Here is a 24,177-nt window from a genome sequence, read left to right as displayed (position 1 = left end):
TCGGGGTGTCTTCCAAATGTTGCGCCCAGTTTTTGGCGCTCTCTCTCTCTCGATCTTTCTCTGGCTCGTTTTTCCCAACCTAGTTATTTTCTCCACCGACACATGGCCGGCTCACTCAACTGGGACGCGATCATTTTACGGATAACCCGGGCCGAACGGACAGGAGGGATCCCGAGGGGGCTAATGGTACGGTTATCTCCGAGGATAGATCTAATTTTGTACGCGATGTTACCACCTCTTTTTGTCGCCAACCCGCCGGCCGGCCGACCGAAAACTATTACCCGGTTGCCCATCGGCGGCTTTTTACGCCAATTTCTCACCACCGATCCGGCGGTCACGGTTCTATGCGTTCCACCGGCACCTGGCCAGCGTCCATTGCGGTGGCTACGGCGCGTTCAGTTCAAGTAGCTTTATTTTTATCGTGCCAAGTGCCGATAATTTAATTTCTGCTGATAAAATCTAGCGTTTCCCACACGATGGGCAGCTGTGGCCGGTGGAGGGGATGAGATTTTCCCAACCCGATCGAATGAAAACACGCTTTTAAACGCCCAGACAGGCGAAACAGGTGTTGAGTCGGGCAAGATTTAGAGCATCGGAGCGCGCCGGTTTCGCTAGTGCACTTCCGGTTGATGGCACACATTTTTAACGTACCTCGTAAGCTGGTGGCCGGCCGATGGAGTGGAACATGCACGAAAAGTGCACAAATACCCATTTATTTAGACCGCAATTTCTTGACCAGCTTTCAATTTCTAAACGCTTTAAGAATGTCGACAACTATCGAAAAAATCCAGTGAACGGACTCCGGGAAGCCACAAAGGTAAACGCCGATCGATTTAATAGATCCTGATCCAACTCCCCATCGTGACCCTTGCCAGGAATGGCAGAACAATGATTGGCTAAACAAACACACACACTCACGGAACCGAATGAATGTATTATTCATGCTAAGTAATGTAACCTTTCCTGCCGGTGTGACGTTGCGGTTTGGAACTGTCTGATAACAGCGTCGCGTTATATATTCATGAATGAGCAGAATGAATTGGACGGAGAACATCGTTTTGCGATAGGGCCATGCTTCCAGCCGAGCGAGAGGTATTCTCGACGCGTCACAACATACGAGCGGCACAGGATACGTCGAGGCCGGTGTTAGAAAATTGGAAAAGAACGTGTCGAGTGTCAACTCGGTTAGTCTCGGGTACATATCAGATAATCCCAGGTTGACCATTTCCTGGGAGAAAGGTTGTCAATGGCGGAGATGATGGCAAGGCCATTTTCCTCATTTCACTCCAACCCGCGTCCGGACACACTCTTCCTCTAGCGAAGCCGCATCGAAGCCCTTGAAGTTTGGAGTGATGAGTTGAAGATTTCCCAGCGGAAGAAAGTTCCTTACCTGGAAAGAGAGAAGAAAGCAATATAAAATGTAAATCATTGTCGTGAATTTGTTATCAAACTTTGAGCATAACAAGTTGGCCAAACTTCTACAATTATGGCCACAGTTAACGTGCTGTTGGACTTGGGAACATTATGGTTTGGAAGTGCACTTCATCTCGCATCCCGTGTCAGCAAGATTAACCAAATAGATTTCTTTTCTCATAAATCACTAAACGCCCCGTAACCAGCGCTGGTAAGTGAACTAAATTCGACTAAACGGCGCAATGTTGCGGGTTTCGGTGTTTGCCAAAACCCGCAACGACGCCCGGCAGCATCGGCACTCAACCCTAATAATCACACAGGGCAGCCACATAATTAAATATTAGGGGCTTTCCGGTGATGGCCGACCGGTCCGGTAGTCGATGCGGGTTTGTCGGGATCACCACAAAATCAACTCATCATCATCAGCAGCAGCAACATCATCAAGCGCGGCCACAGTTTGGGCCCCTGTTTCGCCAAACCCGCTGGTGGGCTATTAAAACAGCATAGTTTGGGGCGACCGTTGCATAGCTACATAACAGCGCGCGTGCGGAAACTCCCCAGTTAAAACGGCACACATTTTTCCGCAGCTGAAGATTTCGAGGATGTCCATAAATCTTTGCCTTGGCCTTAATGAAATTGCACTTTTCCCCGTGGTGACGGCGGCGGCCTGGCGATAAATTAAGATTTCGCGTGATGTTATTCCAATTCGCCTTCGACCCGAGCGCATCACCGTCCCCTCTTCCAGGACTCTGTTGACCGGATCGCTTCACCGGGCGACGGTACACGACGAAGCGGCTTAAATATTGAGTTATTTTTATTGAATTGCACGCAGGAAAATTTCATCGGTAAATGGGTTTCCACTCGGTGGTGGCAGCAGACCGAGCGCACAGCAGTCTGGTACCTCTCATTCGATACAATCTAATTCCAGCCGGAGGGGATTAAAACCGACGACTAGGGGAGGATTCTTTCTATTTTTTTTTTTGCAACCGACGGCTTCCGGTGGCGTGGCTAATGCAGTCGGCGGAAGTGAAGAAAACTCAATTCCCGTCTGCACGATATCGGGAATCGGGTTCCTCCCCATATACGAGACGTATCTTTCCGGAAGAGTGCAAACAGACGGACACGAACAGTGGCGGAACAATCGAAAAACTAGAAAAGTTTTCGCCAAACGATTGAACTGCAAAACAGTGGCGACCTGACGGCAAGAATCCTGTTCCCGGAAAACGTAATGGATTGTGGTGGATGGACAGGGACCTTCTAAGAGAAACGCGGTGCGTTGATGTATAAACACTGGGCTCAGCATAAACGAACTCACGCCACCCAGGCGACGTACGGCAGCGGAAGCGGCTATGCTGAGCATAGCAAAAAAATAAGGCCGCGGTAGCTTAAGATCATAGACAGTAAGATACGCTCTCTCAGAACCGTATAAGGATACAAGATACTTTTTGCAATAAAGTTGTGTAAAAACAATTCAGGATAACACTCTTTTTATTGCGCTTCTTTTGTGTCTATCGCGCCACCACCGTCTTGCTGTGGGAGGATGGCAACCCGACCGACAAACGGCCCGGTAGGCGGCAGTTTTGCGACCCACCGAAGCCACGACGACGTCTACACGAAAGGGGGAAAAAACAAGGGCCCGCGTTTTGCAAGGGATTCTCTAGCAAGCGGGAAGAATAAAAGAGTGTCTGGAATCGATTTTCCCAACCCAGCCGGCTCATACACTCTTGTTTCAAAACCCGAAGGCCGACGGCTGGCCCGACGCCCTGCCACTTCCGGTGACGGTTTGAACGGTTTTTGGCGGGACGCACGGAGTTGTCTCCTGCTGGACTTGGCGCCCACCTAGAAAAATGTACAGCCTGCCACAATTCCCGAAGGATTATGACCCCAACCAGCGGCGGCTAATGGAAGTTTGTTCTGAGCTCGGGACCAGAGCGAAAGGAAAATAATTAATTTTTACTGTCTGGTGAAGAATTGGCTCGAAAAACGGCGACGCCATGTGCGATCGATGGGATGTGCTCGAATGGAATAAGTAATTGAAAAGTGGAACCATTAAGCGGGTCTCTACCATTGATCCCCCCACACCGGCGCAAGTAACGGACACTGCAAAAGCCCCATGATAATCCCACACAATGCGGATACTTTTCGGTGTGCCACTATTTATTTCCATCGACTCGTCCGACTCGTCGTCTGACTCTCTACAAACCCGATACTAGTTTTCTGTGGCCATTGCACAAGCCAGCGTGGGCCAAGAAAGGAAAGTTCCATTGCCAAGCGGCAGGAGGGAGGTTCGGTGAAACCGGAAACCACCGGAACAAAAGGGATTGCAGCGAGGTAACTGAGCAGTAGCCCTTCTCTCCGCGCTCTGCAAGAGAATCCCCGTTATTCGGAAGCAAATGGCGAAATAATGTGTGCAGGATTTAATTTCAACACCGCGCGTTCCTCGCGCGTCCGGGCCTTTTGCGCAAACTTGGTGCGTACTTCTTGAGCGTCTCGTCTGGCAGCATTTCGTCAGCTGCCGCACACTTCATGCAGTGGTGTGCACGCTACAACGGGCAGAGTGAATCTAATACCCTATTGTTTAACCATTTTAACCGTTAGCACCGCGAGCCACAGTGGAAAGATGATACATCAACGTCTAATGCTGCCGGTTTTCCTGCAGAGTTCAGAGCTCAAGGTACTTCAAGACGGAGTTTTGCGCCAACTCCTTTCGGAACCGATTATCTCTTATGCCCAGGCACAGCAGAGAAGCAGAGCTCCAAACTGCTCCCAAATAAATAACCCCCCCGGGGCAAGCCAAAGACAAACAGCTTCCAAAACGGCGTCAGTCAGTCCCTGGAATCCCCGGAACGTTACCGATCCCCCGGGAAACGGGAAGGTCCACCAGCAGCCGTCGCTCTATCCGGTCAAAGTGCGCCGACCCTCCTTTCGAGCTATAAATAATTGGGAAACGGCGCACTTGTGCCACAAAATCTATTATTCAAATGATGGCAATACCTTATTTTATTAGATTTTATGATTTATTTCCGGAACGTGAGGTCGACGATTTAGGTGAGAACTGGCCACTGCGTGGAAGGGCCGAGAAACCGTTTCGGGCCCTGCGTGCTGCAGGTTCACAAATATCCTGCGCCTCGATAGTGCAGTGCAGTAGGCGGCCATCCCAGACGAATCTCCCGGAACCCCATTCGGCCAGCGCGTCGAGATGCGGATAAATATGCAAATTGGGTCTAATTTCATTTCGGAGCGCGCTCATTTTTATGCGCTGGCGGCGCTTAACGTGTGCCGCCACGCCAGGACGAGCACAGGGCGGAGACGGCGCGCCGTCACGGCACCACCACCACCCTTTGGACCGGGGCTGTGGTTGACTGTTTTAATTTTTGCAAGCCAACTTTTGGCTAAGTGAATCAAAAGACCAATAAATCCGTGGCACACTTCGTGGGGACTTCTCCGCAATGAGGCCGTGGCCGAGAGAGCCTGTTAATAATTGAAAAGTATCGCCCCTGTGATCAGCTATGCATAGTATTTGTGGACGCCGTTGATTTTAGTGTTTTCACTTCTTTCGCGTATCGGAACACTCTCCCGGGACCGTCCCATTGACAATCGCCGGTCAACAACATTACTGTGGCTGTGTTTGCCAAACAACAGTCCGGCGACACAAGTGGAGGTTTTAATCTCCCACAAGGAACAGCCTACCGTCCCGATGGGGGGCTGCTAAAAGGTCCTCCGATCCACACAATCAAATGGGGGCAATAGGGGAAGAATAAATGGAAACCCCAGCAAGTCGGGGCCAAAGCGGCACACACAGTCGGGGTTCTTTCCGTGAAAACTTTTCCTAACATTTTTCAATTTCCTCCCCAAGCCACCGCCGGCGGCCATTTGACGTACGGCCAAAGTCTGGCCAATACAAAAAGTCGGCCACTACTACCGAGGCCGAGACAGCCGAGAAATACGTGACAAACGGAAAACTTTTTCGGGCCAAAAAAAGGACATTGAGGCAAAGAGAGAAGCCAGCCAATTCTATGACAACAAAAAAGAAATGTTTCCCAATGACTTTTGTCGGTTTTCCAAAACTGTATTTCGGGTGGGCAAAGAAAATGCGCCATTTCCCGGTCCCGCGGTAAGGTTTCACATTATTTCCTCGAGAATTCTATTAAAACCGTGCCCCGTTCCGATCGCTCACATTGTTCGTAGTTTCAAAATCCGGACCACAGCGCGCGAAAGATGTCGAAGTAAAGTGTCCCGTGCCCGGACGACGACGACAGCCAGCCGCTCGACAGTTTCGGGGGTCGCGAAACTTTCGCCAATATTTGCTTCTTATCCTGCGCGGCCCAGTCTTATCCGGCTTTTCCCTACCAACCACTGCCAGGAAGCCACTGCTGCTGATGGAGCGCATTCTTGGGGCGACTATTGAGATGTTTTCCGTTCCCACCATCTGGTCGCCGGTACTTCGCGCGGGCTTCTATTTCGCTGACGGATGGAGTCCGACCCGAGCCGAACCTGGGCAACAACATAAGACGTCTTCACACGCCCAGCCCAGCCCAGCGTAGTGTGTCCCAGCGGCTCCCGCACACGGCGGAATAAATTTTGCATGAAATTGCATATAAATTCGCAACATAAACAAAAACGCGCCCACTTCCTGCTTCCTGGCCGGGACGACCACACCCCGTAACAGACAGGCGAGGAGCCGACCGAGTACTCGCGTCCCCGTCCCGGCCGAGACCAATAAGCTAATGGACGCTCGTACGTACCTGGTGTGCATGCACACGTATGGTTAATGCAGTACAGACTGTAAACATAAAACCGCAAACCTGATGCCGTTGCCTGCTCGGTACTCGGCGAGAAGATGGGTTACCTAAGGCACTTCGTTCCTGGGTCGCGCCGGTGGTCGTTCCGGCGCAACGTTTTTGTTTGACATTCTCGCTTTTTCACGCAAACTTCAACTCTGATCCAGTCGGTAAATATTGATCATTCGCCATTCATACCAGCACACGATGCATTGCAGTGTCTCAAGATGGAAAGGGAAACAACCCGGATAAAAGGTTTGTAAATTTAATTTAAATTTTCTGTTCATATGCTAAACTCTATTAAACTTTTACGAGAAATCGTTTGAAACTTAATGGAACTGCAACCGCCCAAATTTACGGATTGTTGGGTTCTCAATCCGCTCTCGGATGAGCCTCACATTCGAGCGATACGCGATTGCATCCGTAGAGGAGAACTTCAAAACGTCCCGAAAACGAATTACGTCACACATCTGCAATGCGCAACACAATATACGGGGAATCGACAGGAGTCCCGGGCGGGCCACAATAACAAGCCATTTGTTTACTTATCCCTCAATCCCTACGGTTTTGTTTGTTTGCCTTTGCTGCCCGTGTTTCTTCGTCCTTGCTCTGTGCCCCGGGTGAAGCAGCGCTGCACGGTCCCTTTGTGGTTCCTTAGAAGGAGATCTGGATCGACGATATTAAGAAGTGCATTGTACCGTTCCCCGATCGGCGTTGCGTTTAGAAGAAACGATGCACGGTGCTGGTGGCCCCGAATAATGGAACAAAAAACGGGGGGATTCGGTGTACAAACGGAGAAACCGAAACGAAGGAACAGTAAATGTACGCCAACAAAACGGAAAGATCAAGATAAACGGTCCGGGGTCCGCGCGGCCATCGTCGGAAGGTTTGTTTTCACAGAAATGTCAAACCAATCCTCTGGCTGGGGCTGGCTGGCCCAATGCAATAATCTCAGTTTCCGCCAGCCAACCGCCTTGCCTCGCCACGGGACAGGATGCCATATGTGGCTCTCGGCTACGGAAGGACACACGGTGAGATGGCAAATAAACACCGAAACCATCGAAAGTCCACAAAGTGCGGCGGAACCGGGACGCTACCGCCGGAAACGGTGTCCAACTCTTTTCCGTTGTCCCGACCGGACGCACCTTTCGGCCAGGAAATGTATGCTCTTCTCGCCAAATTGAATCCTTGCGGTTGGCGAGGGGAGTGGTCAATCGGCCCCGACGCCGAGCTCGTCGATCATCAAGGAGCTCAAGAACAGCCCATCCATCTCTACCCTCCCTCTGTCAAGGAATCAGTGCTCCGTTTGGTACGCGACTTGGCCATTGCCGAGGGATTTACTTCGACTTTCGGGGCGATTGAAATACCCCGACGGTGGTTTGATCTTCTGGCTACAGGCGAAGAAATTGCCATTTTGAGACTCAATATTGTCCGGTTCTCTCTCCGTTCGCCCCTTCACAAGGAACGATTCTCGATTATTGATTTTGTCCCCGGCCGCAAGCGATTTCGTTGCTGGGGGATCACATACCATCCCCGGAACGATTCGGAACGCGTTCTTGGAAAGAATAGTTCGGTTCTGTTTTGGGCAGGGAAGAAAGTTTTCACGTCAGCGCCAGACGGTGCCGGGACCCGCATCGAATAATGTAAGCATCAATTCATACTTTGCCGTTCTGCGACGGCCAAAATTAGACTCGAAGTGAAGTTCTGGCTGGCGATTCCTTTTTCTATTCTTATTCGTCCCCTAGAAGCACTGAAATATGGAATGCGCATCGAGACGATCGATATCGAGTGGAATTCCCCGAAAAGTGTCACCAGCACCAGGCACGGTAAGCGCAACAGTCTCAAATGTAATTAGATTTTAATTTCATTTCCGGCGAACTCTTATCGACGAAGCCCACACACGTTTCTGCGCGGAAATTGAACAGCTCTGCTCCGTCCTGGCGCGAATGAGTGGGGCGATTCTGGGTGTTCTACGCCGCCCCTTGCCTTTGCTTTGTGTCAATAACAATTAGATGAACGAAACCAATAAACGACGGCACGAAGTGAAGCAATGGAGGGCAAACAAAAGTGAAAGAGCAGCAACTAAGCAAGGGCCGGCCGGAGGAAGGTGCTTCTCGTGTTCGAAACTGCATTCTGCAAACTACGGGGGAAAGGGTGCGGACGAAACCGCACCGAGCGGGGGCTTTCCGGTTCGGTGCCTCCGCTTCCGTTTTGCCGGCGGAGAGCTTGTCGGTTTCGATTTTCTGCCACGCCGAGGAGGAAACGATCTGTCAATGTCGCTAATTCAGCGGGCTTCTTGCGTGAGTGTTCGTTGGGTTGTAGCAAAAGTGTGAGCATCACGCAATCGTCGCATGTTCCATGTTTTGCCATTGCACTACACGTGCCGATTATTTATTTATTATAACGGTTAACGGTTCTTGAGCACTTGGTTTTTATAAAGGAATATGTTGTGTGCCTTGATCTATGCTTTCTTGTACTGTTCAAAGATCGTACGTCCTTTTCCGGATGTTATACTCAAATGAAGTCCGTTCTCCGATCTAAAATCTTTCTCGTATGATCGTCAGAAGCCCAAAAAACCCAGACATTCCAAGTTAAATAGAAAACTCCCATTACGATGGCAGCAGTTGATCCTTGATTTATGGCCAACGGAAACTAGGACCACACTGTTACCGTCGCGACCATTGTTTCCCGCAAACCACACGCTCCAGGATCATTCGTTCCGTGAGGACCGAAAATAAACGATCGCAACAAGCATCACGCACGGAGCATCTGGGCGCAACCGAGAACCCCTCGCGGGCTGCACGAATTTGGGCGAGTAAATAAAAGGTATGCAGGAACGAGAATCGCAATTAGCCGCCGGCGGCGGTTGGGATTTATTATTGTGCACCCGGATCCGGACCATTCGCCATTCACGTGGCCGATGATTCATTCCCCGAAAAAAAAGCTGTCTATTGGTTTGTGTACGGAAAGATTATAAACAAACAAGTCATTTTTCTCACACCGTTGAGCAGCGGCGGCGTCCTGTCCCTCTCGGAAGGAAAACTATGTAGCCATACCTTTTCCCAATATACCTGATGCTATTGTCGGCCGTCACACGAATGGAGAAGCATTTATCGACAAGGGGAACTCTTCCGAGCGAAGCGGAAAGTGTATGGAAATAATATTTTTCAGACTTGCGGAACTAGCATCAGCCCAATCAGCCGGATCCGCGCACCCAACCTTGACCGTCGTCGTAGCGGTCCACTTCCACAGGGCGAGGTTCTAAAAACGCCACACCCGCACCCACCCGGCAACCGATCCGATTGATTGAATTTTTGGCTTCCTTTCCGGTAGGGTCCCCGTTTCTAGGGTCCCGAAGAAACCCAACACACGATGGTCCAATTATTTATTTTCTTAATAGTTTCCTGTTTCCATTTTACAACGTCAACAAACCGGGGGTCCGATTCCGGGGGCCCTCTTACCAAGCTCGCAACATAAATGATGTCAAACGGGCCACATTACACACGGACGGACTCGAGAGAGCACAAACGACGACGCTTCCTTCCTAATGGCATCTCGCGTAAGAGAGGCAAACAATCGAATTTGGAGCCCAGACCACACCACAACAAGAGGCAGGTGCAGCTTCCTTATGCTACTAGAGCTACCCCTGGCTAGCGATAAATCATTTTCCAAGTCGAACGGCGCGCGATCGATGGGTTTCCGACAATTCCGAGAGTGCGCACGGAGCCAACAACAAACGTTGCCTTTCCTTCTTCATCGGTATGTTTTCCTCGATCAACTTTGATGTGCTCAAGCCCGGTAATTGAAATTCAATTTGCAGATAAAACGAACTCCGGGAGCTTTCTTTCGAAGCCGGTGGACTTCTTGTTAAAATAACAACGGAGAACGCGGCCGCGCTAGGAAATCATATCCTCTCAATCGATACACCTCTGGGGGGAGTGCACAAGCATCAGAAACACCCGAGCGGCAGCAGAAAATCCTTCGAGAGGTAGAAATATAAATTAAGCTGACGACGACAACAACTCGCTGCGTGGTCCTTGCGCTGCTACCGTTGGCAAGGCTTCCTTCCTTCCTGCTGCTATTATTATTTGCTCGCCCCTCAAGTACCCACAGACACACGTACACTCGATGCACACACTGAAAAGCGCGCAAACCCAGCGCATAAAGGAGAGTTTCTTTTCGCGACGCGCAAGAAGCTGGGCGGCCGCAGCATAACAATGCCACTTCCTGCCGTCCTCCCTTCGGAACCGGCTCTGCTGCCTTCAAGAGGGAAGCTCACAACAATTCGAAACCGTTTTTGGTAGGGAAACGGTGCATAAAAGGAATAAAAAGCCTCTTCAACCGACACCGGCCCGGAGGAACACAGAAGAGCCAAGGAAAAGCCGCCTGCTTCCGCAAGGACTGTGTTTCCGTTTCCCGCAGCGGGAAGCGCGGTGCGCGTACTATGCACCTCCCGGAGCAGGCTTCACACGCGTGCCATCATCAGGGGCCGGGTTTTTGCATACATTTCGGCACCAAAGTGCAAAGAGGTAGTTTCCCCGCAAAGGAACCGAGAGTAACCGGCGGCCAGCACGCCAACTGTCGTTGCGCGTAAGCGTGCGCAGTGACATCCGGAGCACGGCGGCTGGATCCTCCAAAAAAAAAAAGAGGAGGAAAGAACCCGAAGCCGAGTGGAGCGCGTGTGCGTTGCTTTCGATCTTCTTTCCCTCCGCGCATAACATACAAGAGAGCATGCTGCCGGTTGAAACGCCCAGCATAATGGGTTCGTGTTCGTTGCCGAACAAACCTTCATTCAAAACATGGCCAAGGAAAGACGGAGAAGACGGGGTCTTCAGAGGGGCACGGAGCGTAGCAGTGGGAGCGAAACTCATCAACTCCTGGCGTGTGTGCGCGCCCCGGGCATGTGCGCGATGTCAAAAATGATTTGGATAAAGTCTGCCGTCGGCAGGATCCCCCAGCAGCGGGAGTCTAAGGGTCAGTGTAAAGAAGCCAAACACAGAGGCAGCAAGTAAAGCGGTCGCGGGAAGATGAATTTGGCCAAGAATGCAAACATCGGCTCGACTAAGTTGTGCGGCGGGGCAGCATTGGCATCATTATGCTGCTGCCGACGCGACACATACACACGTTGGCCTTCGGGCGGAAGATAGGGTTTTGTTTTTTGCAACGGAACGGTGAGGCGGGATGATGGTGGTGTGCTCTATGGGGGACACATGGCTCACCGCGGAGGCCGTGTGATCGGGGAACGGGGCAAGTGGAGCGCACCAGAGAACACGGCGTGCGGCGCACTGACACCACATGTGTGCATAATGGATCCGGCATGTATCTGTCTCGCTTTCTTGCTCACACTCAGCCACTCGGCGCAAAGTAGCGGAATCGAGTGGCGAACGGATCAAATTTCGTTCACCCAGATTGGCAACCCCCTAGAGGACCTTCGGCGTTGTTCTAGAGGAAAGCAATTAGCAGCGTCGTTGGTCTCAAGGGGGGTTCACAGAAAAAGTATGTTCAAATGGTTGGCGGAAGGGTCGACATTTTCATACGCGCCAATTAAGCCACGTTCTTGCTCCCTTAGGACTTAACACATGGGCTGAAAAGTCACGGGCACAACACACAGATGATGCTAGTCTTATTTCAATCACTGTTTTTCAGTTTGTTTGACCTTGAAAAAAAGCTGTTGAAACTTCATGATATTCTACTGATAAGCTTTCTTTTTCTATTTTTAAAACAATGGATCAAAAACAGTTTCGGGTTTTAATGTTACACTACTTCTTGATGAAAAACAAATGCAGTTCAAGCAAACCAATGGCTTGAAAAGTGTTATAAGGACTCCGCTTCATCAGAAAAAACCAATAAAACATTGACACGAGACGTCGATGATGAAGAACGAAGTGGACGTCCAAATGAGGTGACGAAACACCAGAAAACATTAAAAAATCAACAACATCGTGAAGTTGCTTAAGTTAGTTGACGTTGTAAAGATATCAGAAGAACGTGTTGGCTTTATATTGCATGAACATTTCACCATGAGAAAGGTCTCATGATGTTGTTGATGATGATGACACTTTGATGATTCTGCAATGTTTGGCCATGTTTAAACGTAACAAACCGAAATTTTTGCGACGATGATCCATCGACTATCTTTAGTAGGGAAATAATGAATATTGCGTAGCGTTATTGGAGTGTTCAAAAGCTTGAAAGGTTGAAGTTTGGCGGCACCGGTAAGAGGTTATCGCTGAAACTGAGCTCTATTTTGGGGCAAAAGATAAATCGATCTACAAAATTGGAGTTGAAATGCCAGCTCTTCATGGAGATTACGTTGATGATTAAAGCCAATTTTGAGCAAGAAAAACCGCGTTTCTTCCTTAGATCCGATCGGTAACGGAGAACGGAGAACGGATTTGAGTTCCCCGAATTTTTATCACAAAATGAAACAAACGCGACAACCAGCAGTTTTGGTCCCCCACTTATGTACTCCACTTTCCTATGTGGCGGTATATCCTAAAGAAGGCAACGTCTTTACACATTTATCACTACCTAGAGGCGGACATTAAAAGTTCGTCATTTTATTACCAGCGCTGAGCATGGGAGCGACGCGTGATTCCGCGTGTTTTGGTACCTCGGCCGCACGCAACGACGAAGCGCTGGTCAGCGTTTGATTTATGCTCGACCTTTGCATCACCGTAACCGTGTGGTGTCTGCCCTTTCCGACGGCGACGAAAAAGGCAGCCGTCCAGAGGTGTTGTCAACGCTTGACGGCTCTTCGTTCACCTTTTCTTTTAAACGATCTCGATGCCGCCACGGCAGGCACAGTTGGGTCAGCAGGACATAAAATGGTGCTTTGGGTTCAGGGAAAAATGGGCCACTTTAAGGCATGAACGAAGTACTCACGCCCGCTCAGTTAACCCAAGAAGCATGACGCATGTTATTTATGCTGCGTGTTTAATGGGTTCATTTTATGGCCACACACAGTCACACACCTCATCACGGCACGCAAAACGCACGCGGCGTGGTGCGAAATCAACTAAATTGTTATCGCAACTCGTTTGCCGCACATAAAACCACTTTATAAACAATTAAATTAATCAACGCAATCGACCCATCATCCCGAATAGGTGGGGCGAATATAGGCCCAAGCCAGCCAATCCGGCCGCACGGGAAGCATCAAAACATCAAACTATGTGTGCAAAGTGCATAATAAAATTTAAGGCCCAACACCCGCCCCGGACACGCGTTTGGCCACTTGCCTGTGGCACCAACAAAAAAAAAGGGGAACATGACAGTGGCCAATCGAACGGGAAAAAAGGGGGACGCAACATAAACCCTCGCAGCGAAGCGCATCGCATTTCGCGACAGTAAAGCGCATCGAAATTAATAACAGACGCAACACAAAACACGACGACTTCACATCGGCCGGGCCCGGCATCACCACAAAACCGATTCCGGTGCAAATTTCCGGTGCATGAGTAATTAAAGACGGGCCGGCACGCAAATGCGCATCCCGCGCGCTGCTCTAATGGATGAAATATGGAGCGCATTCGCTGCTAAATGCATTCCAATGCACAAAAACATCCCGCGGACACGGGGCGGACGTATTTAATCTCCGCGCGGCCGGCGGCTCACCATTACCGGCCAATTTATCGTCTCCCGACGGCTCGCCCCCCGCATTACGACGATAATTCGTCCCGATCCCGGAACCCGGGTTCAGCAGCAGCAGCAGCGCTAGTCGCGTGGCGGAGAGCCCAGTCCGCGTCGCGCGAATATAAATGCGCATTATTGATGCTGCCGCCGATGCGGTATTCGGGGTTCGGTTGACCGTTGTGGTGGGGGGTTTTCGGGGTACGCACCCGTCGTCGAGGGTCCGATTCATAAAACATGATTGCAATCAAACCTGCTGATTCAATTAACAAAGATAAAAAACGACGAGAAGAAGGACAACGATCGATAGGATAACGCGTATTGTCGAATAATGCGATGCGCGCCGCGTTGATGGCCGATGCATTGTTTAGTCAATCAAATGAAATTCGTCGAATATTTATTTGCCGGCCGGACGGTCAGCAAACTCTCAGCCTTCGGTGAAATTATGCTCCACGTGTTTGACTAAAATGTCTCCGTTGATGTCGGCAACACCGCTCATCGATGTACCGCACTTGGCGATGGGTCCGAATCCTGGGACCGCCGTGACAGCACGAGTTGGCGAAGGGCCAACAACCTCGCCGTAAACACCTCAACGTTACAGAAAGCAACAGAGATTAACAATGTCTCTGGTGCAAGCCAACACTCCGCTCGGTGATTGTAGTTGATGGATAAGAAGAAGTTTGGGTCAATTTTAGACCCAAAAAGGGGTAAGAAAAATATATATTTATGTCTATGTGTGCTTGTGGTCGGATGCGTGCATTTTTCTTGTTGTCTACCGAGCCCCAAGATGTGGCGAGTGAAATGCAAAAGAACGAACTCTTCCACGGCAAATCGACAAATGCATCATTTTAATGCATCCAAACAGACGCGCTCCGGCGGCCTAACAACTATTTATCTTTTTGGGGCCAAATGTAAACATCTTTGTTAATACATCTCTCTCGCTCTCTCACGCATGGACACGAACACAAAACAGTGTCTGCCGTCGGGCGATGGATCGCGAGAATTGAATATTTATAAGGATCGCTTTTTGTGCGCCTCGATCATGGACGCGATCAGGTTGAGAGCAGTGCTTCCGAGCAGAGCAGTTGGCTTCTGAAAAGCAACCCGTTAGATAAACACATGCCAGACCTTCTGGCCTGTGAACACAGCCTTATCCCTTGTAACGCCAGCGGCATCTTATTTTGATCCGTGTCTTTCCACAGCGTTCGCTAGCTGCCACCGCGGAAACATTCCCGCGTCGGAACGAGAAACACACTGCGCGCCGCGGTGGAATTTGGCTAATGAATCGGAGCGCTGGAAACGGGAAGCACTTTTCGGTTTTGTGGCGGATGTTGCCACACACACCCCGGGCCGTTTATCTTCTCTGCCAATCAACACCTGATTCCGATAATCCATTTTTATATCGAGCAAAAGGTGCGAAGTGAGTTTATCGAACATCGGTTGCCATTACAAGGATTATCGTGCACAGCATCATCACGATTTACGATGTTTGAAGCATACATTTGGCAACATTAGTTTATTACCTGGCAACCCCGAATGGGCCAACGGCCGGCTGTCCGTTTCACTTTCGATGATTCTCCGCGTTCCTCTCAATGAAGCAACATTTTTGATTCGACTGTTGAAACTCCCACAGCACCCTCGGTCAGTCAAGCACGGAGCGAGATATCTGCTGGCGTCTTCCCCGGGGGGCCAACGGAAGACCATGAGTCAGCATCAGCGCCACTTCTACCAATAGCACCGCCGCGTGGCTTTCCGGAACCGCGAGGGAAGCATAACCCCGGAAAGCACCGAAAATGCGTAGGGGAAGAGGCCAAAGTTCACTGACTTGGTGCGCTTAGCTCGATCGGAAAGGGCGCCGGTCCCGGGGGATCTGGCTGGAACTCCATCAGGCAACGCAGCATAATAAACGACGCCGGGTGAAAGAGTTTCGAAGCCAATCTGCCTATACACAACGTCCTCACGCCCCACATTCATGGCTCTCATTTTGCCAATACAGCGAAATCCGGAGAAAAATGGCAGTTTGCTGGGGGACCGGAAAACCCGGAAACCATCCATGTGGAAAAAGTGCGAAAATATTAATATATTGCCAAAAAAGTAGCGCCCGTGTGTTTGCATACACGCGCCGTTCGCAGAAACCCCGGCCCCGGCAGGCTGATTGCCGTGGCCACCGCCACCACCCGAACACGCTTCACATCTCATCGGGGGCGTTACACGTTACATTCAACAGCAACATCAGTGTGCATCATAAATCTGTCAACATATCGGGATTTTATGTGTTCGTAGCACTAGAGCGGCCCCGCGGAGCCAAAATCAACCGGAACGGGCACAAAAAAATGGACGCTGGAAAAGTGTCTTCATCATTTCACGTCAAAATAAACACACAGCAGCATAACGAGGACCTCGCCTCCATCAACGGGATTGGTGCCCAACCGACCAGAAAAAAAAATCTGTCTCTCATGTTCCGGGCACGACACATTTTGTGAGTTGCAGAAATCGGCGCACTCGTGGGACAATAAATTTTACTGACTGGCGTGTGTTCGCGGCGCGCTAGGGACTACTGGCCAGTCACGGCACGGGGCACAATATTTCGGCATGCGAAAGAACGAACAACATAACAGTTTATGTTGGGGGACTCGCCCAATGAAAAGTGTCCATAACGTACCGGCGAACACCGCTTTTCAGGCCGCTTAAACATTGGCACAGGACAAAAAATGGTGCTCGGGCCGTAGAGCGCAACAATTTTCATTCACAGCCATTGGCAATGCCACGGAGATTTCGTAAAGCACGCAACCAGAGGGCCCAATAATTGACGCCTTTCCTTCTTTAAGTATTTTGCACCAAACCATTGCCGATTCGGAGCCGCCTATTTCAGTGTACCCGGAAGAACTTCCTCCGGGATCCTCACAGCGAGCCCCATTCTATTTGGCGCATTGACACCATCTGCGCTACGGCGACGACAGGGTGACGGAAATTACAAATTATGATTGGCGCAATGCTGCCAATCGTCTAGCACGCGCACCAAACACACGCAGGCGCTGCTGCGCATCAGATTTTATGGTCCCGTCCGGAATTAGAATGATTTTCTTCTTCGTGCTTGTGATTAACATTAATGGGCGGCAAGGCGCAAAGTGAGAAAGAAAATGCTTTCCCAGCACAGCCCACTTAACCCGGGTGCTGGTCGTTGCGGCCATTGACCACCAGAAGCGTAAGAAAAGAGGCACCCAAACAGTCAAGCACGCACAAACAATAGCGGTCAACCCTACCCCGTGAGGGTCCGAGTGCCAATTAATAGCAGCTGGAAAAGCCACCAAATTACCGACGTTAACCACTGCTAACCAGCTGCTAACAGGGCGCGTGAGTGTCCGCGGGAGTTGTCCCTCCGAACGGTCCCTCGCCACCCTCCGACCACCGCGCCCTTTGCGCTCTGCGTTCGGGTTGGAATAATAAATTTTCATTACATTCAATTTAAATATTCATCCTGTGATGAGTTTGGCGCCCACAAGAAACCCTTCTGAATAGGAAGTGTCACGAGCGAGTGATGGCCATTTTCGAACGCTTTGGATGCACCCAAATAGCGATCGAAAAGCAAAAGAAAACGGAAATGGGCATTCAAATAGGCGGGCGCATTCGGCGGTCGGTCCTATGTTTCTTTCACTTGCGCAAGAAACTCGCTGAAGAGATTAAATTTATGCAAACCCTTGTCGAGTGGCACCACTTCCGCCCCAAAAAACATCCCAAACCCAAAAATCCCTCTCGCAGGGCGTTATATGTTTACACATTTTGGCAGGTCTCACTCAGCGACTCTCCACGCCGGGAAAACATATGGAAATCATGTTTGGCGACCGCCATTCGGAGCTACTCCGCGGGCCACACAAACAATGGTGGCCTCGAACCGGGGCCACTTGTTGGATGATTAGCTACTCCCGAAGGAGCGAAAAAGAAAGCGCACTCATGAATAATCAGCACCACATCTCCGGGCCTGTCATAGACCTTTACGCTTCGAACTGTCATGTTTCAATTGCTGCGGATTCGCTGCCTGCGCAATCGGCTCAAGATATCGATTTACTCTACCCGAGAGGGAACGGGTTTTCGCAAGAGATTCACAATGCTAGGAAATTAATTGGAGTGTCTGTGCGCCTGGCTCGCTATCTTCGGGATCTCGGGGATCACCGTTGCTTGCGAGGTAAATTGATCCGTCACATCGATCACTGCCGGCACTTGTGGCGTGCCAGCCAAACATTGGTTAACATTCCAAACACAACTTCTGGCATGCCAGAGCAGAGTATCCAGTGTCCGCATCCAGTACAATCTTTGGCCGACGGCTTTTGGGTGTTCCAGTCGCTCTCAAACGTTGCTACACTACGAAGTATATTTCGTTCGAGTGTTCGAGTTACGTAATTCTTCCACCACTCAGGCGGCCCTCGCCAGCGAACGATATTTCATAGGAATAATCGCTCTCGAAAGCAGACGCCAAATATCATCATCCACGGAGAGCCAGAGGAAACATACTTAAAACCCGAAACGAACATTTAAAACAAAGTGGAAACCCATCGGAGGTCGCCGTCAGTTTCGGTAGCGAACGTTGGCGCTAAACTATGCTGACGCCAGAGAGACTTTATCGGCAGACGTCGATGAGCTCACGGCGGGTCCTGGGGTCCACATAATCCCAAACCCAAAAGTCACAGATTATCGACTGGTCGGAGCCAGACACTGATTGGACCACCGATCGCTAATGGGTGAGCGGCTAAAAACATGCAAATGTAACGGTCGCCACACAGTTGGAAGCGGCTAATCGAATCGGCGTTAATCGGTGCCGACGGTGATAAGCGACGAGCGCGAAGATGGGAAGGAACTACTCACCGTTGTGTCCCTGGTTGGTGATGATCACCCAGAAGTCGATCGTCTTCTCCGGGCCGAGCTCCTCGTAGTCCCACTTCTTCTTCACGCGCACCGCCCCGTTCGTCTCGACCGTGACCCACGGGTTTTCGTCGCGTATCTTGAACGTTTCGCGATCCGTTTCCTTCTCGAGCTGGAACACCTGCCGGCCCTCGTTGTCCCCGTCGGCCTCCGTGAACTCGATGCGTTTGGTTGGTCGAACCGCTCGCGTAACCCGCCGTTTGTCGCGCCGGTGCGAGTGCTGGTACTCGTGACCCAGATGCTGCACGATCACCGGAACCGGTGGATCCGGGGCTACAAACTCCACCAGGACCCGAGCCGCCCGTTCGCTTTTCAGGCTGGGGCTGCGCAGGTCGTGTGCCTCGACGTCAACGAACAGTTCCGGTCCGCCTTCGACATCGGGTTCGCCGGCCAACAGGAGCTCGCCGGTTTGCGGCACGATCACGACCGTGTTGCTGGGGGCCGTCAGCCGGTACGCAACCCGGTCCCCGTCAGCATCCTTGGCCTCCACCTTGCCCAGGCTGGTGAAACGCTGCCAGGTGATGGTTTCGTTGCCGGCCGGTGTCGTCGACTTCACGCCCGTCACCGTGAACCGGTAGTCGGGCTTCACGAAGATCGGCCGATTGTCGTTCACGTCGGTGATGCGTACCGGAAGGTGCACTTCGGCCCGGTTGATCTGACGGGCGTCCGTCGCTTCCACCACCACGTTGTACGTGTCACGATGCTCTCGGTCAAGCGGCTGGGCTGCGACGAGCCACACGCCGTGCTTGCGTGGATCCTCGATCCGAACCGTGTCCTGGATCTCACCGGTTGAGCTGTCCTCGAGGGCAAACTCGCGCCCATCGTTGCCGGCCGTGATGGTGTAGATGATCGTCTTGGCGCCGCGGACCGAGTTCGCCTGCAGCAGTGGCAGATCGCGGACGCGAGCTCCCGGTTCGCGGTTCTCACTCAGCTGGCCCACCGTGTCGGCCGGGAGCGTCGGGAAGTGGAGCATATCCTTGCGGTTCATCACGTACAGCTGCAGCTGGTGGGTGGCGGTCGAGTTGGGCGTCTCCTCCAGGACGACCAGCTTGACCGGGCGGTTCACGAGCGGGGACAGGTCCGCCGTCGTCATCACCATGCCGTCCTCGAGCACGGTGAAGTACTTCGAGTAGTCCGTCTCCAGCAGCCGGTAGTTGAGCGGCTTCGACGAGTACGACGAGATGGACGAGAACGGCGAGTTCGGGCCGGTGAAGTTGGCCGTAAACTGCTGGATGCTGTAGCCAGGATATGTGTCGTGGGGCAGCACTAAGCTGATAAAGCTGTTCGTTGGGTCGAATTTGAACTCCTGGCCATCACCACTCTGCTGGTGATGCTGCTGATGGTGGTGCTTACTCGCGACGAGCGCAACGTTAAGACTAAACACTAACACTAGATGGGCGGCCACTAGTAACGCCGGCGGTGACCGGTGGCTGCGGCGGCTGCCGCGCCCTCCTCGACACTCCTGCTTCGTGGCCATGCCTGCGGGCCGCGCGCTGCTCCGAGCGGCTCCGAGGCTCCACATCACACACCACCTTCTGAGACGCAATGGGATTTTGACGCGCGCGTAACTACTCTGAATCAACACTTTCCCCCGCACAAACACGCACCCTCCCGCCGATCGACACTAAATCTCTTCGCTAACCCTAATCACTAGAAATCACTGCACGGAACACGGAAAAAGAAAGAAAGAATTGAAAAAAACACGCTCGCACCACAACAGCTGATCACACGACGTAGCTTCCCTTCCCGCACACAAAAACAACTCATCCTGAGGGGATGAGCTTTCATCTTTCGAATCGATTTGACGGTACACGCGCCTGGTCCTCACACGCTACACGCCGCCCTTCCGTGTCCGATGTTCTGTTGGTTGGTTGCCTGAAATCGAAAGGAAGCAGAAAAGAAACGATGGTGAGATGATGATGCGACGAGCTGATCACCAAGCTGATCCAAGAGGAAGCCTCTGAAAACTCATTTACACGCGTACACCACGCTGCTGCCGCCACTCACTGACTCATTTTGGGATCGAATTTCTGAGAGCGTTCTTCCGTGGCCGGCCGACCGATCGTTACCTAATCGATCACCTTCGAAGGGAAGCCGGTTGGTACACATGTGGTCGATCGGATCCAAACATATTGCGGTAACTTCCTTTCGTACGCGATCCACACTCCACCGGCACACTCACGGACCACCACGCGGAAGGTACTTGGAAACAGTAATTTTAATTACGATCCATTAAGCGCTCCTCCGCGCTCTTTTTTCGTAACCCCGTTCGCCGACGACCTGAAGATCGTCTCTGCGATCCGATCGAGGAAGTTGCGGTGACTCCACAATACTCTACAACGCCGGGGATGCGCTCGGACGCGAGGCAGAATACCAACTGCCACCAAACGGCGGACGACGGGGCCATGTGCTCGCTCATCTTCGAAACATGAGCTACTGGCAGAGCTTGGTCTTGGCTGGGGTTAGGCGCTGGAAATGCGAAACGGTTGGCTCGACCCCGACCGTATCGTAAAACGAAAGCGAAAACACGTGGTTGCCAGACGTTGGCGGCGATCTACACATGTGCAGTTGTTGCGTTTTCGGACAATGCAGGAATATGCACCGGAGTCTCCGGATTCCCGGTTTGTTCCAAGAAATAGCTACCCGAGGACTTTTGCTACACTTTTATGACATTTTTAAAATGGTCGGCGATATGATTCGCTCAACTTCCTGGCGTGGCTCGATAAGAGACTCGAACCAAAACCCGATGACCAAATTCCAACGGTTATCTCCCTAGATATTTGACTCAACAAAGCACCCTCACGTCGAACGGCTATTTTCGGTAACTCGAAAAGATAATAAAACACCCAATTCATCATGCGGAGCAGCAAAAGAAGTAATTTACAACGCAGCAAGAGTCAGAGCCAAACGAGCGAGAGGATCCAGAAATCCAATTTATGCTTAATTTTTTCACCCGACTACTCTGCCGGCTAATCAGCAGCATTAACCGTGCCCCGCACCGTGGTGGCTTAATTTATTCAGAGATCAAATTTGTTTTGTCCTGGTCCGGGGTGGGTATGGACCATTTCGCAACAGAAAAAAGTCACCCCAAAAGTATAATTTTTCATTCCCCATTTCACGCTAATTCGGGGAGATAGTAATGGATATAGATTTGGGTGCCACAGCATCTAGAGTGTGCTTCGTATATTAATTATTATGACTTTTGCCATTGTTTCTCAAAGAAGTGAGGGACGTTTGCGAAATGATAGCAACCCCAAGGGTACGCGCGCTCTCGCTCTGAACGCGTTATGTGGTTCCTTATCCATACGATATTCGTAAAGACCATCAGAGGGAATGGTGCGATTCCCTGACTAACACAGGCGCAGAGAAATGCCGCCGCCGTCGGATCATCGTGTCTCCCGCGCGAAAGATTAACCATAACAGGGGAGCATAATAAAAGTCATCGTTAACTTTCAATATTCATTAAAAAGCCTAGACACGGGCGAGCCCGACCGACAGACTGTGACCCTGACGGGACCAAGAAGGGACGACCAAAGCGCACGGACCGACACGCAAGAATCCAGCGACACGGAAAACATCAATTGGATGATGCGACGGCAGTCTGATGTGTGTTTTCTGATCCACCGATTGCGCACCGGGTGGTGGTGGGGTTCAAGTGGGTTAGGGGTCGCGGGGTCGAGCAGAAGGCACACGATGACGAAGATGAGCCATTGGTTACCCTCCAACACGCTTCACTTTCAAAGTGTCCCCCGCACCAACTCCTCGTCGGCATCACAAATGATCTCTTAGATGGCTAGGGTAAAACAGAGGGTTCGAGTGGCCCACCACATCATTTGCCGGACCGGACTCTCTACGATCCCCGCCCGGGGGATGATACGTTCAATTCACAAATTGGAGCTTCAAGTTCCGGGCCAAGCGATACGCCACAGCGAGACCCGGGCAAAAGTGCATGTTTGTGCAGACGGAAGACGATACAGAAACGCCGAAGGGGAGAGGCTATCGAATGATCTTCCTTCTCCCCGAAGTAACCCGCACGATGATGGACGCGAGATATTGACTGGAACCGCATCCCAGCCGACCAGCAAGCCGAAGGAGAGCGATGCAAGCAAAGCCGTAGGTAAATTGGTTAAAATATGCAAACATCCCGTGGGTCATGGACAGCTTGTCTGGTCTATCGTAAACAGGGCCGCTCACAGCCAAATCTCGATAGGCGAACAACATCAAACGACGCCCGTGGGAAGTCCCGTGCCGTACTGTAAAAGACCCGTTTGCTTGCCGGGCGAAGGCAATAAAATCGATGGAAAATGAATAATGAAAACGGAGAAGCCCACCCGGCGTCCCAGAAAGGTTGATACCGTTCCAAAGTCGGACGTTTGAAGAGGCCCTACTTCAATGGGTCCGGAGCCGGGCGCGTTGCAGCAGCCATAATTTTCCAATGTCCTACAAATCAAAAACCGTTCAGGTACACACAATGGCCGTATGGTCGAGTCGTTGAGGTTTTATGTTTCGTTTTACCTCGGTGTGCCCAAACATAAACCGTTCTATGGGCCACCGCAACGAATCGTCACATCCGGAACGAACTGAGAGGCTTCAACAAAACATAGAGCATAGGTGGACCACGAAACTGGAACCCTCCTCGGCGCGCGTTGCGATGAGTCCAGCGTGGCCCAGTAGGCAGTAGTTCTAGAGGTTTATGGTTTCCTTTCGTCCTTGGGCCATCATTACAGTGTGAAACCGGGGATGGGTGGCAAACGCAAGATCAAAGGCATTTCTGCAAACGGTGGACTGACTGACATTTCGGGAACCTCGCGGTAAGTGGAGTCGAGCGAGTCCAATTAAAATCGGTGGAACCCAGAAAAGGGGTTCAGTAGAAATATGTGTTTCCCATTTGAATTATGCTAAAGATCCACCCGGAGCTCATCATTATGCATTGTGGCGGATCCATGCGCTATTGATGAGACTTAATGCGAAAACTGTGTCTAGACCGTGGTCGGTTATCACCTTCTCCCATTTGTGGACTTCTCCCGGTTGATGAATGGTTCGTGATTAAAATCAACAAACGATCGGATCCCGCTGGGCATCGCATCGGACATCGTTTCTCGCAGATTACGCGCACAGCATGTGGCCGCCGTGGCTTTCCAGAGAGCCTAGCGCCTAGCGGCTCCATTTTCACGCCCAATTAGCCCCAATGGTGGAGTCCCAGGGCTGACGCCGTTCCGAGCGCGTTGGAGTCACGACGACGACGACGAACGGGCGAGAAATTTGAATGCGTGAGTGAAGAAAGAATCGCTTCTCATAACGTCACGCATCTTGCGAAGGTCGGTCGGTCCCGGAGAACACGATCCACTCTCGCGCGCCTAATTGGAGGAGGTCGTGAACGGAATGGCTCTCTACATCAGTCATGCATCAATGGCACCGGGGCACCGCCACGTCC

The 24,177-nt window shown here is 51.3% G+C and overlaps 1 protein-coding gene across 1 annotated transcript in view; it reads right to left on the bottom strand.

Annotated features, from left to right (window-relative positions):
• The window catches only part of LOC131210551 (neural-cadherin), a 157,744-nt gene extending 137,479 nt beyond the window's left edge, over nt 1-20,265 (bottom strand). Inside the window, exon 1 of the mRNA XM_058203811.1 lies at nt 18,687-20,265. Coding sequence (XP_058059794.1) covers nt 18,687-20,265 — 1,579 coding nt within the window. The remainder of the gene's footprint in view (nt 1-18,686) is intronic.
• Between the last annotated feature and the right edge of the window lie 3,912 nt (nt 20,266-24,177).

This window comes from Anopheles bellator, chromosome 2 (genome assembly GCF_943735745.2).
Source record: "Anopheles bellator chromosome 2, idAnoBellAS_SP24_06.2, whole genome shotgun sequence".
NCBI classification, from domain to species: Eukaryota; Metazoa; Arthropoda; class Insecta; order Diptera; family Culicidae; genus Anopheles; species Anopheles bellator.
This window is presented reverse-complemented; position numbering and strand designations above follow the sequence as displayed.